The sequence below is a fragment of the Ambystoma mexicanum genome, chromosome 3q (assembly GCF_040938575.1).
Source record: "Ambystoma mexicanum isolate Mex_15411 chromosome 3q, UKY_AmexF1_1, whole genome shotgun sequence".
NCBI lineage: Eukaryota > Metazoa > Chordata > Amphibia > Caudata > Ambystomatidae > Ambystoma > Ambystoma mexicanum.
This window is the reverse complement of record NC_090926.1, coordinates 222,970,720-222,985,982: the sequence shown is the minus strand read 5'-3', so window position 1 is coordinate 222,985,982 and position 15,263 is coordinate 222,970,720. Positions and strand designations below refer to the sequence as shown.

The 15,263-nt window shown below is 46.4% G+C and overlaps 1 protein-coding gene across 2 annotated transcripts in view; it reads right to left on the bottom strand.

Annotated features, from left to right (window-relative positions):
- Positions 1–15,263, bottom strand: part of KIF5A (kinesin family member 5A) — a 902,746-nt gene that overhangs the window by 577,336 nt on the left and 310,147 nt on the right. For both annotated transcript variants that reach the window (XM_069653594.1, XM_069653595.1), the window contains exon 2: positions 6,376–6,463. In XM_069653594.1, coding sequence (XP_069509695.1) covers positions 6,376–6,463 — 88 coding nt within the window. The remainder of the gene's footprint in view (positions 1–6,375; positions 6,464–15,263) is intronic.

Here is a 15,263-nt window from a genome sequence, read left to right as displayed (position 1 = left end):
GTTACTGGTAGATATAGCAGGTCCATCTACCAACACTGTCTCTCAGCCAAGATGAGGTTATGAGAATCATGTGAGCTCTGGATCCTGACCTTCAATAAATTTCAGGAATTAGAGGTATTTGTGGAATGGCAAACATAAAATATGGTGACAAGGGCATTTAAAGGGCATTCAACCAGGAGTAGGGTTCAAGGAACCTGAATGCAAAGGATGGGAATGTTGTGTTTTGCACCATGGCGAACAGCCTTATACTTGGTTTTTCCCTCTCTGCAAAGGTGTTGCGCAGAACCTCGTTGATCACTTCCCATTTGTGTTCTTCTGTCAGCACTCTACTTGATGTGCCCGCCCTTACATTCTCTGCACGACTGAGGTGGAAATATTTGAAATGGATGTTCCTTTACCACAGCCCAATGCTCATCTGGTGACCTTCCCTCAAGTGGATTCTGAATCTTGCCCTTCCTTGTTTGCTTATTAGTAGATTGAGGTGGGGTTGTTCGACTGCACTAATACCAACTTGTCCTGAATTGAAGGCAGACATGCTATCAGGGCCAGGTGTATCGCTCACAGCTCCCAAAGGTTGATTCATTATAATTATAATTGTTTTTTTATAATGTGCTTAATACAGAAGAGCTTTCTATGGCCGGACCCGGGATTCAAACCTGTTCTGCGTCACCTTGCTTCCAAGACGAGCGCATTGCCACTGAGCTATGCTACCCATGTTACGCTGTCTTTTTCTCTGATCATGGGTTGGTTGATAATGGTCCCATGGGTGCTCCCTCGCCATAGGAGAAGCATCGGTTACAATCGTTGTGTCTATGAGAGGATGCTGGAAAGGCACTCTTACCATCAGGATTGGTCCGCCAAGACAGGGAATGTGCAACTCTCTTCACATATTATCCACCCATTGTCCTGTTTTCTGTTTGCATGGTTATTTTGTTCTGTTTTGACTTATTTATATTATTTTTCCTGCAGAGATTCTGAAGGGAATGCATGCACAGGCTCACGTGAAGAGCAATGAAGATGGAGAGAGACACATTGATTGAGTTTTTTTTTCTGGAAAATGGTTTAAAGTCCCTCTTATAAAGGAAACACCCTTCATCTTTGAGTGGAAGGTCAGGCCCTGGTCCTAGGTGGTTTGAACTGGTCCTAAAGTGGACTTTCCCCAGTTCACCTACTGGCCCAATTGAAAGTACACGTGTGATCTTCACTGACTGTAAGAGTAAGCCCTGTGTTGACACTTTAAAGAGGGGTCTTGAAGTACTGTAGTTGCCACCCAGTCTCTCACCCGAATGTGTGGAGCAGTCTGGTTGAGTGTCAGCATTACCATTTTTTCTTTCTTGACTCAGTTGTTTGCATCACAATCCAAAATGGGTCTGAAGTCCTTGCATATGCCTTTTTTCCTAATAAGAAACACCCTTGAATAGACTTCCTTTCATTTTATTTTCCTGGAACAGTTTCTGTGCATTATGATTAATTATGATTATGATTGGTTATTTATAATGCACTTAATGCCCGGAGGTGTCTAAGTGCGGACCCGGGGATCAAACCTGGGTTGCTTTGTGTCGTCTTGCTTCCAAGGTGTGCGCGTTGCCCCTGGGTTTTCCTTAAAGAAGGATGTTAGCTACCTGTTGGTGCCTGGACCAGTGACACAGAATTCTGGCTGATTTCGATGGCCTGTTTGTTGACAATGCCTTGAATTTCAATTCCTTCCCTGGCATGAGGATGCCGAGTTCCCAGCCTCAATTTGTGATCTTTGCGCAATGGTGGGCCTGTTCCATGAAGATACCTCCTGATGGGGTGATCTTTGGTAGGAGAAGAAGTTGCAAGTCACTGAGACGTTTGGGCAGGGAAAGTCTCATTGCTGCAGCTGATGGCTATGCGCCACCTCCCCCATTACGCTGCTGCTTCTATATTGTTTGGAAATTCGGTTTTGATATTGAGGGTGCTAGTCAGTGTGTTGAACCATCTGTGGCATCTTTTTGATTTGCCTCCTCTGGACTGCTGTCTAAGGAATTCTTTATTATTGTCCAGATGGGTAGATTTAAGGGTATCTGCTTCCATTTCTATCTTTTTGACTTCTTCATTGACCAAGGCTCCAAAAAGTGCTAGCCCATAAAATGCTCAGGAATGCAGGCATTATCTATTGATCTTAACCAGTGTTCCATGCTGTTGGCTGACGTGTCCCCAGTATGCACGGTTCTGCCTTGCCCAAAACATCCAGGCCCCTTCCCTTCTGCCCTGCTGTCACCCCAGCCCTATCCCTTGCATTAATTTACCTTCCCCACTCCCACAATGCCACACTACAGGGCCCAACTTGCTTTTGTGGCCTACTGCAGAAACCAGTGTCCTACCCATTTGGAAATGGAAATGGAAGGGGGCTCCATCTCAATGGCGGCCATTTTGTCTCACTTCCCTGCCGTCATGGGTGAGTGTTTGCTATTCCCCTTTTCTAACTTTTTTCATGACATTAGCACCTTCGGGCTTTGTTCTAAAGGGCTACTAGCAATAAAGCCCTGCCCCTCTCCTGGCCATTACCAGGTGGTAGCATCCCTTTGCCCTCGTTGAGGGCCTGAGCAAAAAGCGAAGGGCCATTGACACCCAGTAATGGCCCTCGAAATGCAGCATTATTGCTTAATTAACCATGAAAACCTCAAGCCATTAGTTACACAGGGGAGGGAGACCATGGAAATACCATTGGAGGAGAGGTCAGCTAAATCAGCAGAGGCCCTTGTAATCTTTTTGGAGGCAATTTTGCCCTCAGATATAACTTCTAGGGAGTCCTGTCTTTTGTGCAGTGGCAAACCCTTGTTGGAGCTTCACCTCCTCCTTTCTCCAGAGGTGCTGTTTGTAGCCTATGATGAGGAACTATAGGAGCTTTTGATGGCATTGGTGTTTGTGTGGTATACACAAGAGCCAATGACCATGAAGAAGGCAATCGGGCCAATGATCCTGCAGTGGATGACGCATTCAGCCTTGGTGTTGAGGCCGTCGGTGAGTATGCTTCTAATGCAGATCCCTCTTGAACATTTATAGGATGGAATTTGAGTTCAAAATCCTCGACAATGGGTCGATAAACTTTCAGAGGTTCAACAATGAGTGTTTTGAAGTTGAGGTCCCAGATTGTAAACATATTGGCATTGAGACTGATATAACATTGAAAGTCTTGACGGATAAGAGTCCCTCGATTTCGAAGGACTGGCATGGTCGTGATGTGCCTCAGAGCTAGCTGGGGGATCTCAAGTCATGTGAGGGGGGGGGGGCAGACATGACCCAGGCTATACAAAGGGAGCTTCTCAATTGAAGGCCTCATGGTTGGGCTCATGGAGCCAGAAGATGCTGGTCTCGAGCATGCTGGCATACCTAGCCACCCTTGGAATCCATCCGCCTCGCTTTCCCCTAGTCTTCTTGTGGGGAAGTTGGACTGATGGCAGAGAGAAATCAGTGGGTGTCCCTGGGGACAATGCAGGAGGGCTAGCGTAATGAGGAGGCGGATCAGGGTGGAGCGCCATGGCAGCAGGAGAGGGAGGTCCTGCGCCTGAGACACGAGCAGAGACCATTGCATTCCTCCGTGGCGAGCTCTCCAGCCACCACATTTCCTGTTTTTCTTTTTTCACTGCAGTGAATAAAGGAAGGCAAAAATCATCATCTGGTCCATTTTCACCTTGTTATTTGTGTTTTTTTTTTTTAAATAAACTAACATTTCAGATACATTTTTGATACATGCTATGTTTCGAAGAGATAGTAGTCTCTTATTAAAACGTGTTTCTGTTTTTATGGTGAGCAATTCAGAGCCAAGGCGTTTCCCTTCGATGCATTGCCTCTTTCTACCATGGAGAGAGGCACACCCCCATTCCTGAAGGATGTTCTCCTGTCCATTGGCAGCTCTTTTGTTTAATTTAAAGTTTTCCTGGGCATCGTTTAGCTTCAAACTAGAAATCGCAATTGTATTTGCAGCCTTAGGACTCTGTCGTAGGCCTCTGCAAAGCCATAACTGTGTCCTTGTCTTGTGCTTCTGAAATCATCCATATGCTAAGAGCTCATGTGATAGCTCATGCGTCACCATTGCCCTCAAGCAACCCAAGGGATTGTGTGAGTGCAACACAAAAGGTACCGGACAGACAGGTCTGTGCATGATTACTCCCGTCCTGCATTAACCACCTCAATAAGTTCAAGGTATCTCCTAAGATTACTCACAGTTTTCAGTGACTGCTATTCTGCAGCATTGTACCATTTATTGCTGTTCCCTCATTAGCCTCCTGAAGGGGGCCGTCAGCCAATCAGGAGGCTCGGAACATGGGCTGTATCGTATGGTAAAAGTCCAAGTTCTGAGATGCATGGGCAGCCAGCGCCCACTTCGCTTCCCCGCTATCACTTCCCCCTCACCATAACACCTGTGTAATTTTCTGTACTTGGGCCCTTAACTTGGGCAGCGTCCCGTTACCTACAGGGTCAGCCCGCCACCTCAGGGCATATCGCCACAATAATAGCTCCCTAGGCACCTACCAGAGCTTTTGGTGAAACCTAAATTTCTCCTGCTAGCTCTAAATTTCTAAGACAATGTGGCACCTTGGGTGAGAAATGGACTGCGATCAACATTTATATGTGAAAACGTTTATCATAAACATGCAAAAAATGAATGAATCAACAGGAGGTAAGGACATAGACAGTGCTTTGAATGGGGAGGACCTCTCATATTCCGGATACTGGAATTTGTTCCAAAATCCTTAAAACAAAGTCCAACAGATTAGAAATATACCTATTAAGCAGTACGCACTGAGCAGGGAGGCATTACCACTTCAGGTATTTATTTATTTATTTATTGGTTTCTTATAATGCGCCTAATACCTATACGAGTTTGGTTTCTAAGCTTGGTTCCGGGATTCAAACCTCAGTTGCTCTGTGTGGTTTTGCTTCCAAGACCACCACGTTGCCCCTGTGCTATCCTCCGTTCACAGTTAAGGTCCCGGGGCCTATAGTTACAGGCCCGAGTGGGGTAATGCCCCTCCTGCAAGGGGCTTATTGCTATTAGTAGCCCGGCCCGTAAAAATCATTTTTTTTCTGTTCTGAAACACTCTGGCAACAAAGAAAAAGTTTTAAAATATGGCCGCAGGGGAAGGGAATACAAAGTCTGTTTTCCCTTTCCATGGTGGCCATTGAAAACAATAATAAAAAGTAACCAAACAAAATGGCCACCATGGAAAGGGACAAGGGACTCCGTGTAGTTGCATCTTCCTTTCCATTGCGCTGTGTCGAAGATAGGGTGCGAGTGCGCTAGAGACAGAAGTGTTTCCAGCGCATCCGCTACGGAAGAGGAGCCAAAAAACAGGTAAGTGGAGGGAAGGGAGGCGAGGAGGGAAGAAGGAAAATCTGTGGTGGCGAGCAAGAGGGTTGGAGCACTTACCTCAATCCCCGTCGGGGGAAGATGGCAGCCTCCAGCCGTGAAGCGGCTCAGAGCAGGGGATTACCATCTGGTAATTCCCCCATTCCGAGCCTCCTCATTGGCTGAGAGGCTGCCAAATCCATCCCCCCTCCACCAGGTACCAATGTGAAGTAACTTTGTTTTTGTGAGTCAAACTCCCACGGGTTCTTCACTGTCCGCTTCACACATTTATGAAGAGGATTGCAGACTACACGCTAAAAACTTCCATTGATACAATGTAATTCTATGTTCTTTTAACAGCAACGCGACATTAAAAATGATAAAATCACGACGCTTTTTTTAGTAAAATTCAAATAATCATACATTGTGGCATCTACTAATGATAATGATTTATAAAAAAGGAAAAGAAATTAGTACAAACCGATTTCAAAAACATACATAAAATCAATGATTTTAAAAGTGATGACACAGCATCAGCAGCAAAGGCGTTGAAAAGTCTACTGGAATTTTCCTTTGATAAATATTGACAAGGATTATGATACCGAAATACAAAGGTATGTTGACACGTTTCAGCCTTTTTATAAATAGTGGTGTCCTTCATCTGGAACACTATTCAAGCTGCAGTACATGAGTCTGCATGTCATGCGATTGTGTTTCCAGACTCATTGATCCCTAGTTCTATTAGTGGAAGTATAGCCAGATGGAAAATATTTTTGGATATCCGACATTTAAGGCCAAAAGACCAAGGAAATAAAAATGTGACCATAATTAGCTTTGAACTAACAATAGTAGCCACCTCCCCCAGGTCTACCCTTCTCACTGGGATCCGGATGGAGTCAGGTGTAGTCTGAGTATCTTGCAGACGATTCTCCCTCAGATGGGGCACTCACTGTAACATTGATAGTAGCCCAAGCCAATAGAAGGCCCGGCATTCATGAGCCTTGTATTAGCAGAACAGTGGCTGCCTCTTCCCACCCCCTTACATCATCGTAGCTTACCTTTAACAATCTGCATGGCGCAGGCATGGTACACCTGTTCCTGGGTGGTGTTGGGAGGGAACACTCTGTCAAAGACGTAGGGTTTGCCCTGCAAGAAGAAAAGAAGATTTGCTGTGACATTTGCTGCGGCTGATTGAAGGCACAGGCCGCACAAACATTGATCTAATTGAGACCACTTTGGACACTGTTATTAAGTACACCAGGGCAGGACACACTCACAGGCAACACTGCTATTCATGGTTCACTGTAGGAGTAACATTAACCCGTTTCCATCCACCGGTTCACAGGACCAGGGCTGCAGGAATAGGCTGCAGAGTAGGGGGTGGACTGGGAACCAGAAGAGGCCCTTGAAATCATTTTCAAAGTGGCCCCAGAGCACCCGTTTCCAGCACGCCCAACCCTTTTCCACAAAAGAGGCCCAGGGTGCGGGGACCTACCGGGAAATCTCCAAAGCTTCATCCCTGATGGAGTGGGACCGGGGCTGCTTATTCCCAATCCCCTCTTCTGGGCCTTCCCAAACTAAATCGGAATTTAACTCAGGGCTTTGTGCGCTATACAAATGTCAAAATAAATAATAAATAACTAACTAAATAAATAAACAAACTACTGGACTATTTTGCATACACGCTCTTATCACATATGTATGGTTCATCGTTCGACAGGTTATCTCAGAATGATGGGCTCCCCTATATGCGAATTGATACCATTTTTGTCAGTTCAGGTGACTTCAAAGCTGACAGAGTATGGGTGTGTTTGTGTGGGGGGCCGAGGGGGGGGGGACTGGCAAGTGACTGACACTTCCCCAGCCCTACGGAGGCACCAGTCCAACTCACAGTCTCCTGGTTTCCTGGCAAGGTCAATCGGTCTCTGTGGTCGATCAAGAGCTCGCCCAGGGCGGGCGGGGTCTGTCCTGTGACATGACTGCCTGAGCTGGGGGAATCCTGTTCAAGGACCAAGTTCAGAAAAATGACACGGCTTCATAATCAGGCTGTCCTCTCGTGGGCCCGGAAAATAAAAGTGTGCAGACATTGCGTGGACAGATTTGTATCCTGCAATGCCTAACAGCGCCATAGGTTGCCCGCGAGAACTAACACAGCGAAAGAATAAATAAAGCTGAAAAAAGATGTGTGCGCAGGGCTGGAGAAAATTCGAATTCTTTTCTCTGCAGCAGCTGGTATTAGAGTTATTCTAAGAAACGTGAGTTATTTTCTTTCCTGCATGTTGCCAATTAGCAGACACCAAGGGTTCCGCTGGTTGGTAATCTGAATGTTTTCTGATGTAGAGATTGACTGCAGCCACCCACCAGCCCCAACCCAAGTGTGAGGCTGGATGGACTCCACGCCTACACCCCATCCATGTCCATTTGGAGAGGGAGAAGACCTCTGCCCAGCCTCCCACCCCTCTTTGTTGGATAAAGCAGAAGGCAGACCCTGGTCAAGCAGCACACATCCTTCTCTGTTGGATGAGGTAAAAGACAGGCCTCGACCAGAGCATCCACCATTGGGCGAGGGGGAATATAGACCCCGGTGCTGCATTCCACCATCCTTTATTGGATGAAGTCGGGGTTTGAGCACCGTCAGCCTCTGCACTTCACGAGTGTCCGAGGTGGATGAAACATCCCAGACCCACATGCCTGTGTCTCCTGTTTCTCCATTGTGTGAGGTGGAAGGTAGACACTGGTCCTGCATCAGGCATGTGGGTCTGGCATGTGCAGTAATAGGAAGGGCTCGGCCGGAACATCCACCATTGATATTGATATTGATATTTTATTTCTATCGCGCTCATACACAAGTGTATCAGAGCGCGAGAAGGGAAGGGGACCAGGGGAGAACAAAAACAACGATCTTACTAGGCCCAGTGACATTTAGAACACGCAAGTGCATGGTAGAGGGGGAGAAGTGCATGGGAGGAGGAACAAAAGGAGAGTGCGGAGCGAGGAGGAAAAAGCATAAATAATCATAAATTAATCAATAAAAGGCAACAAACAATGGGAGTGCAGCCAGCAAGTGGCAAGTGCTGGGTTTAAGGCAGCAGACAGGGTATGTCTGATAAGTGAAGGAAGAAAAAAAAGGGGGACTGTATGGGTACAGATCCATAATTCTCTCTTGGCAGGCCTCAGCCAGAGCATCCACCATTGGGCGAGGCGGAAGATAGATCACAGTCCTGCCTCCCACCGTCATTTATTGGATGAGGTCAGGGGTTGACCACTGTCAGTGCCTCTGCTCTTCTCCAGTGGCCGATGTGGATGACGCATCCCAGACCCACATGCCTTGGTCTCCTGTGTCTCTATTGTGTAAGGTGGAAGATACACCCTGGGTTCTGCATCACGCATCCCTCTCTGTTGGATGCCACCCTTCTTTATTGGAGGAGGTAGGTGATTCTCCAGCAATGGCTGAGGAAGATGGCGTATACTAGCCGTGTCGGCCTTTATCTCATGTTTTCCTGAAGCGTAAGGTGAAGTTAGACGCTGGCCCTGCGTCCTGTATCCGTCGCCATTGGATGAGGTGACGGATATACTTCAGAGAACAAGAGAGGGAGAGGGCATGGAGAGATTAAAGAGATAGAGATACAAAGAGAGAATGTCAGAGCGAAGTAGATTTAGAGAGGCTGAATAAGTCATACAGAAAGACAAACCGAGAAATAGGCGCACTATACAGGTTTTGTTTTCTTCATATTTAAATTATGCTGCAGATTAGATACTGCTGTGGTTATCCGCTATTGTTAAAGCTGTGTTTTTTTTAATGTATACGATTTGGCCGTGGCATAATTGTTCACGGCCGAATTGAATTCGGCTGTGAAGCCCATATTACCGCGGCCAAATCTGGTCAAACTGAAACCCCCCACTCACCCCCATACCCTCCCCCTCCCATCCCCTACTTACCTTTTTGGCGTCCGCTCAACTTCTAACCCTGCAATGTCAGATCCGTCCCTCCCACGTCAGTCGGATCAGACGCTGCAGGGTCCGCTTTTCTTTTTTTTTTCTTCCTTCCATCCCTGCCTCCAAACCTCTGGAAGCGGGGGACATCCCCACTACCCCCAAAGACCATCACTATCAAACATGGGGAGTGGGGGACACCCACAGAACCCCCACTCCACGTGTTTGGTAGTGATTACCCAAATTGATTGTTTCCAAACGATCGAATGGTACTGGCCGAATTCGGGCAGATTTACCATGCAATCAATTCTAAACGATCAATTTGGGTACTAGCGTTTTTTCCTTGCCAAAATTCTCTATTTCTTCAATCTTTACAGTTTTTCAAAATCAGATTTGTTTTTTATTTTATTTTATTGTATATTGCTTTAAAAAAACCTTTACAAAATCACATAAAATAGCATTAAAACAAGTATACCAACATACAAATACACATAGAACTTCTTTAAAAGATCAGATTTGTTCTAAAACTTTTCCAATCCGTTGCTCTCTGCCTCCACTCACTGGTGAGACTTGAGCTATCTAGTGATTTAACAAAACATCTTTGAGGAAACGATATTTTTTGGACTAACCATCCAGCACTTTTCCCATATATTCTACAACTGGAGTTTTTTTTTATAATGGATTTTTTATTGACATTTCTTAGACATTAACATCGGGACACAACATTGTCCCCAACTTCCCCTTCCCGCCCCCCTCCCTCCCCACCGGTATTGGTTTCTCTGCAGTTCCTACTGTCCCATGTTTGCTTCGGGCTTAGCTTGTGAACATATCTAAGATACGAATGTTATGTGGGCACCATTGGAGCATGTAATCACTTTGCAGGTATTCTATGGTGTGTCCCCAGTCTGTAGCGAATCGCTGTCTGTTCCCTTGTAGGTTATACGTTATTCTTTCCATCGTTACATATGTCCATATCCTGTGGAGCCATTCTTGCGTCGTTGGGGGGGTCTTTTGTTTCCATTTTTGTGCTATTGCCAACCAGGCCGCTATGAGGAACCCCATGAAGTTTCGTTTTTGTGTCTTGTTTAGAGTTCTATCTTTGGGATCCCACATTCCGCACATCCAAACTTCTTCTTCTAGGTTGTCCGTTCCCATGAACATTTCCTGCATCTTGTCTTTCACTTCCGTCCAGAATTGTTGTAGTTCCCGACAGTCCCACCAGATATGCCTCCAGGTGCCCACTGTGTCACATCCCCTCCAGCAGCTATCTTGGGTTGTCGGGAACATTTTGTGTAGCCTTTCCGGAGTGTAATGCCATTGGATCATCACCTTGATCCATGCTTCCTTTGTTTGAATTGCTCGCGTCCACTTGGGAATGATGTGCCACAGGTACGTCCATTGCGTGCTCGGGATTTGTTTCCCTAACGTGATTTCCCATTTTTTCATGTAGTACCATGTGATGTTTTCTTCTTGGGCATTGATGAATTTGTAAAGAGATGAGACGAATTTCTTTTCTCCCGTTTGGGTTAGTATATAGGTCTCAAAGGGGGTTAGGTCCCTTGTCAACGCCTTCATAATTCTGGGGGATGTGAGCCAGTGATGAATTTGCTCATACTGAAACCTGTCCTTCTCCGTGAGGGCTAGTAAGTCCTGGCAGTCCGTAAATGATCTTATCTGCCCTTTTTCAAACATGTCGCCCACTTTCGTACACTCCGAGTCCCTCCATTTCTGGAATGCGCCTTTTTCTACCCCTGGGGGGAAGTCTGGATTGTCTAAAATTGGGATGAACGGGGCCGGGTCTATCGTTAGGGTTTCTCTTTTGGTGGCTCTGTCCCAGATTTCCATAGTGGTGCTCATAACTTCACTTATATCAATGTTATGATGTCTGTGTGCTGGTCTCTTCCACAACAGGTGGCGCAGGTTAGATCTCACCACCGCTCGATCCTGTGCCATCCACCACTTATCTGACGTATCCGTGATCCATTCATGTAGTACCCACAGTTGTGCCGCCTCATAGTACTTCCTGAAGTGGGGAAGTGCCATCCCCCCGTCTGATTTTTGTGCGGTAAGTGCCTGGTGTGAAATTCTCGGTGTCTTATTTTGCCATATATATTTGGTAATTGTTTTTATGAGTGATTTAAAGAAAGATGTTGGGACCTTTATGGGGAGTGCTTGGAAGTAGTAGAGCAATCTAGGTAAGATCGTCATCTTTATAACCGTTAACCTGCCCCACCAGGACACCTTCAGGGGGTTCCATCCGCTCAGGTCTGAGACGACTTGTTCCATTAGCTTCGTGTAGTTCCCTGTGTATAGATCTCTTATTTTTGGTGTGAGGGTCACTCCTAAGTATGTTACTCCTTCCTCTGACGTCTGGAGGCGTAGCTCTTTCGTTATCCTGTGGATCTCATCCTTGTTTCCGGCCATTGTCATTACCGACGATTTCTGCTTGTTAATTTTCAGGCCCGATATTTCCCCGTAATCATCTATCAGCTGGATCAGGTGTGGAAGCGATCTGCTCGGGTCCGTGATGGTCATCATCATGTCGTCGGCGTAGGCGGCTGTTTTGTGTGTTTGTCCGCCCATTTCTATCCCCTTTATTTCTGGCGTCACTCTGATCTTTTCCAATAGGGGTTCAAGAAAGATTGCATAGAGTAGGGGCGACAAGGGGCATCCCTGTTTGGTGCCCCTTCCTATTCTGATTGGATTCGATAGTTCTCGGTTGACTGCTATCCTGGCGGTCGGTGCGTTGTAGATGGCTTTGATCATGTTGATAAAGTCGTTCCCCATTCCCATTTTTTTGAGGGTCGCAAAAAGCATTGTCCATTCGACCCGATCGAATGCTTTCTCTGCATCCAACGATACTATTGCTGATGGGAGTTTCACGATGCCTGCCTTTTCAATGAGGTGTATTATTCTTCTTATGTTATCGTGGGTTTTTCTGGTGGGAATGAATCCCGCTTGTTCCTGGTGGATTAATTTGGGGAGTAGTGGCGCCAGTCGGTTCGCTAGAGCCTTCGTATAAAGTTTGGCGTCTATGTTGATTAGGGCTATTGGGCGGTATGAGCTTGGGTTTACTGGGTCTTTCCCCTTTTTATGGAAGACTAGAATCTTTGCTTCGTTCATCGATGGGGTGATGTTATTCTGTGTCCTGAAGGTATTAAATAGCGTGGTCAGATGTGGAATCAGCGTTTCCGCGTATGTTTTGTAGAAGGTTGCTGTGAATCCGTCCGGACCCGGGGCTTTGTTTTTTGGCAGGTCTCTAATTGCCTTCCTCACCTCTTCTGGTGTTATTGGCGCATCCAGGGCTTCTTTTTCTGACGGGGAGACTGTTGGTAGGGTGATGCCTCTGAGGAAGGCCTCCTGATCTTGCTCCTTCGGGTGTTGGGAGGAATATAGGTTCTGGTAGTAGTTCCGGAAAATTTCTTTAATGTCTTTCGTCTGAGTTTTCATTGTTCCTTGTTCATCTTTTATGGATTGTACCGTCTGTTCCTGTTTTCTGCCCTTCAGTTGTCTCGCCAGCAATTTGTCTGCTTTATTCGATTTCATTGCGTACCAGTGTTTCGTGTGCAGCAGCTGTGTTTCTGCTCTTTTTGTTCTAATCAGGTCTAATTGACTCTGTATGTGTCTATATGCTCTCTTGATCTTTCTGGAGGAGTTTTTTGTCATTTGTTCTCTTGTCTCTTCCAGTTTTATTTCCAGTTCTTCTTCCCATTTGTGTGTGATCCTATCTCTTTGCGCTTTTAGAGCTATAAAGTGCCCCCTCGTAACCGCTTTGAAGGCTTCCCATGTTGTGCTTGGGGAGATTTCCGGGGAAGTATTGTCCTCGAAGTATTCCTCTATTCTTTCTCTGATGGATTCTTTTGCCACTGGATCTTGTATCACCTCTCTGGGGAGGGTCCATCTCCATAGGTTCGATTTTTTCATGAATTTTGGGATTGTGATCCACACCGGGGCATGGTCTGAGAGTGAGATATGGCCTTTTTCGATGTCCTGTATTTCCCCCACTAGGGTCCCTGTTGCCCATATGTAATCTATTCTGGAGCTTGAGTCATGTACATGCGAGTGGTAAGTGTATCCTTTTGTCGTTCCTTTGAGTCTTCTCCAGACGTCCTCAAGGGCTAAGTTGTGCATTGCTTTCTTCAGCGCCGGCGTGGGGGACCCCTGCTGGTTGCCTTTAGGGTTTGATCGGTCTTCCGTGTTGTTCCATGCCAAGTTGAAGTCTCCGGTCAGGACTATTTCCCCCTCCGCGAAGGATTCTAATTTGTTTATTGTATCTTTGATGAATCCCTCTTGACCTGAGTTAGGCGCGTACAAGGTGGCTATAGTTAGTTGACGGTTGTCAATCTGGGCCTTTGCGAATATATAGCGCCCTTCCTTGTCAGTTTGCGTCTCTTTTACTTTAACTTGTAGGTGGTTTGCGAAAGCAATAAGTACTCCTTTCTTTTTCTCTTCATCGTTTGATTGTAGGATTACGTTGTAGCCTTTTAACTTGAACTGTCCTCTCCTTTTTTTTTGTATATGCGTTTCTTGGAGCGATATTATGTCGTATTTGTCTTTGTGGAGAAAGTGTTCTATTTTCTTGCGTTTCACTGGTGAGTTCAGACCTCTAACATTGTACGTTAGAATTTTCAGCCCCATTCCTTTTGATCTGTCTGTAGTTTTGTTTTGTTTCCGCCTCGTGGGACTGTGTCGTGTGTGTTAATACCGGTGTTGGAGTTTCTCCCCCTTCGAACTTTCCCTTCCCCTTTCCCCCCATCCCTCTTCCCCTCTCCCTCCCTCTTCCCCCCAACTTTGTCCCTGAGGAGGGCTCTGGGCCCTATGGTTGCTCCGGCGTGGTGCCTTTGCTCCATGCCCTCTAACTTCTCAGGGGTAACGGTTCGCAGGGAGTCCTAAACCCTGCTTGTGTTGTGGATTCCATGGCCGGCCCCCGGCTCAGCCGCGCTCTAGATCACCCTCTGTCCTGGCTCTCTCGTCCGTTTGGTTATCGCCTTCCCCTCTTGTTGCGCCCGTCTCGTGTAGGGTGTTTCTGGAGACTTAGCGATCTTCTGGTTTCCGGGATTGGAGTCTCGTTTTCCTTTTCTCCGTTTGCCACCCCTTCGGTTGTCTCCTTTGTCTTCGGGGTTCACTATCGTTCTGCTTCTCAGATTCCTGGTCTCCCAGTATTTTAAGGCCTTCTTCGCAGGTTGTTATTCGGTGTTGTCTGTCTTCCCATGAGAATAGTAGACCGAATGGGAAAGTCCATTTATATCGAATTTGTTTTTCGGAGAGGATTTTCGTTATCTGGCTCATTTCTCTTCTTTTTCTAAGCGTTGATTGGGCGAGATCTTGGTAAAGCTGAATTTCTTTTCCGTTCATTCTTATTTGCCCCGTAGTTCTGGCCTTCCTTAGGATTTGTTCTTTTTGAGTATATCTAGTCATGGCCACTAGTACGTCTCTTGGGCGAGATCCGGGCTCTCCTGTTCTGCGGGGACCAACTCTGTGTATTCTGTCGATTTGGATGTCTTCCTCGGTTCCCTCCTGTAAGATTTCTTGGAACACTTGTTGTGCTGCCGTACGGAGGTCTTTGTCTTCAACTGTTTCCACCATATTTTTAATTCTGATGTTCGATCTTCTCGATCTGTTCTCCAAATCCTCGCACTGGGATTCCAGCTCCAGCGCCAATTGTGCGAGTCTGTCTTGTGCTTCCGCTTGTTGTAGTGCTTCCTCGTCTATGTTTTGGACCGTCCTTTCTAAATTGTCTGTTCTCTCTCCGAGGTCTTTTATGTCTTTTTTTAATTCTTGTATTGCTTGTTTCATTTCGCCTTTCATATTGTCAAATTGCGCCTGGGTAGATGCGATGAACTGGTCCTGAAGTTCCTTGAACCAGGATTTCATATCGTCCCTTGAGGCCATGTCTGCCTTTTCTATCTGTTCTGGAGGGTCGCCTCCTTTGTTTTTCTGTTTGTTCAAGCTCTTGGGGTTCTTGTTCCCTAGTCCCCAGATTTGGGTCAGGTCTTGGTCTTGCCTGGGTCCA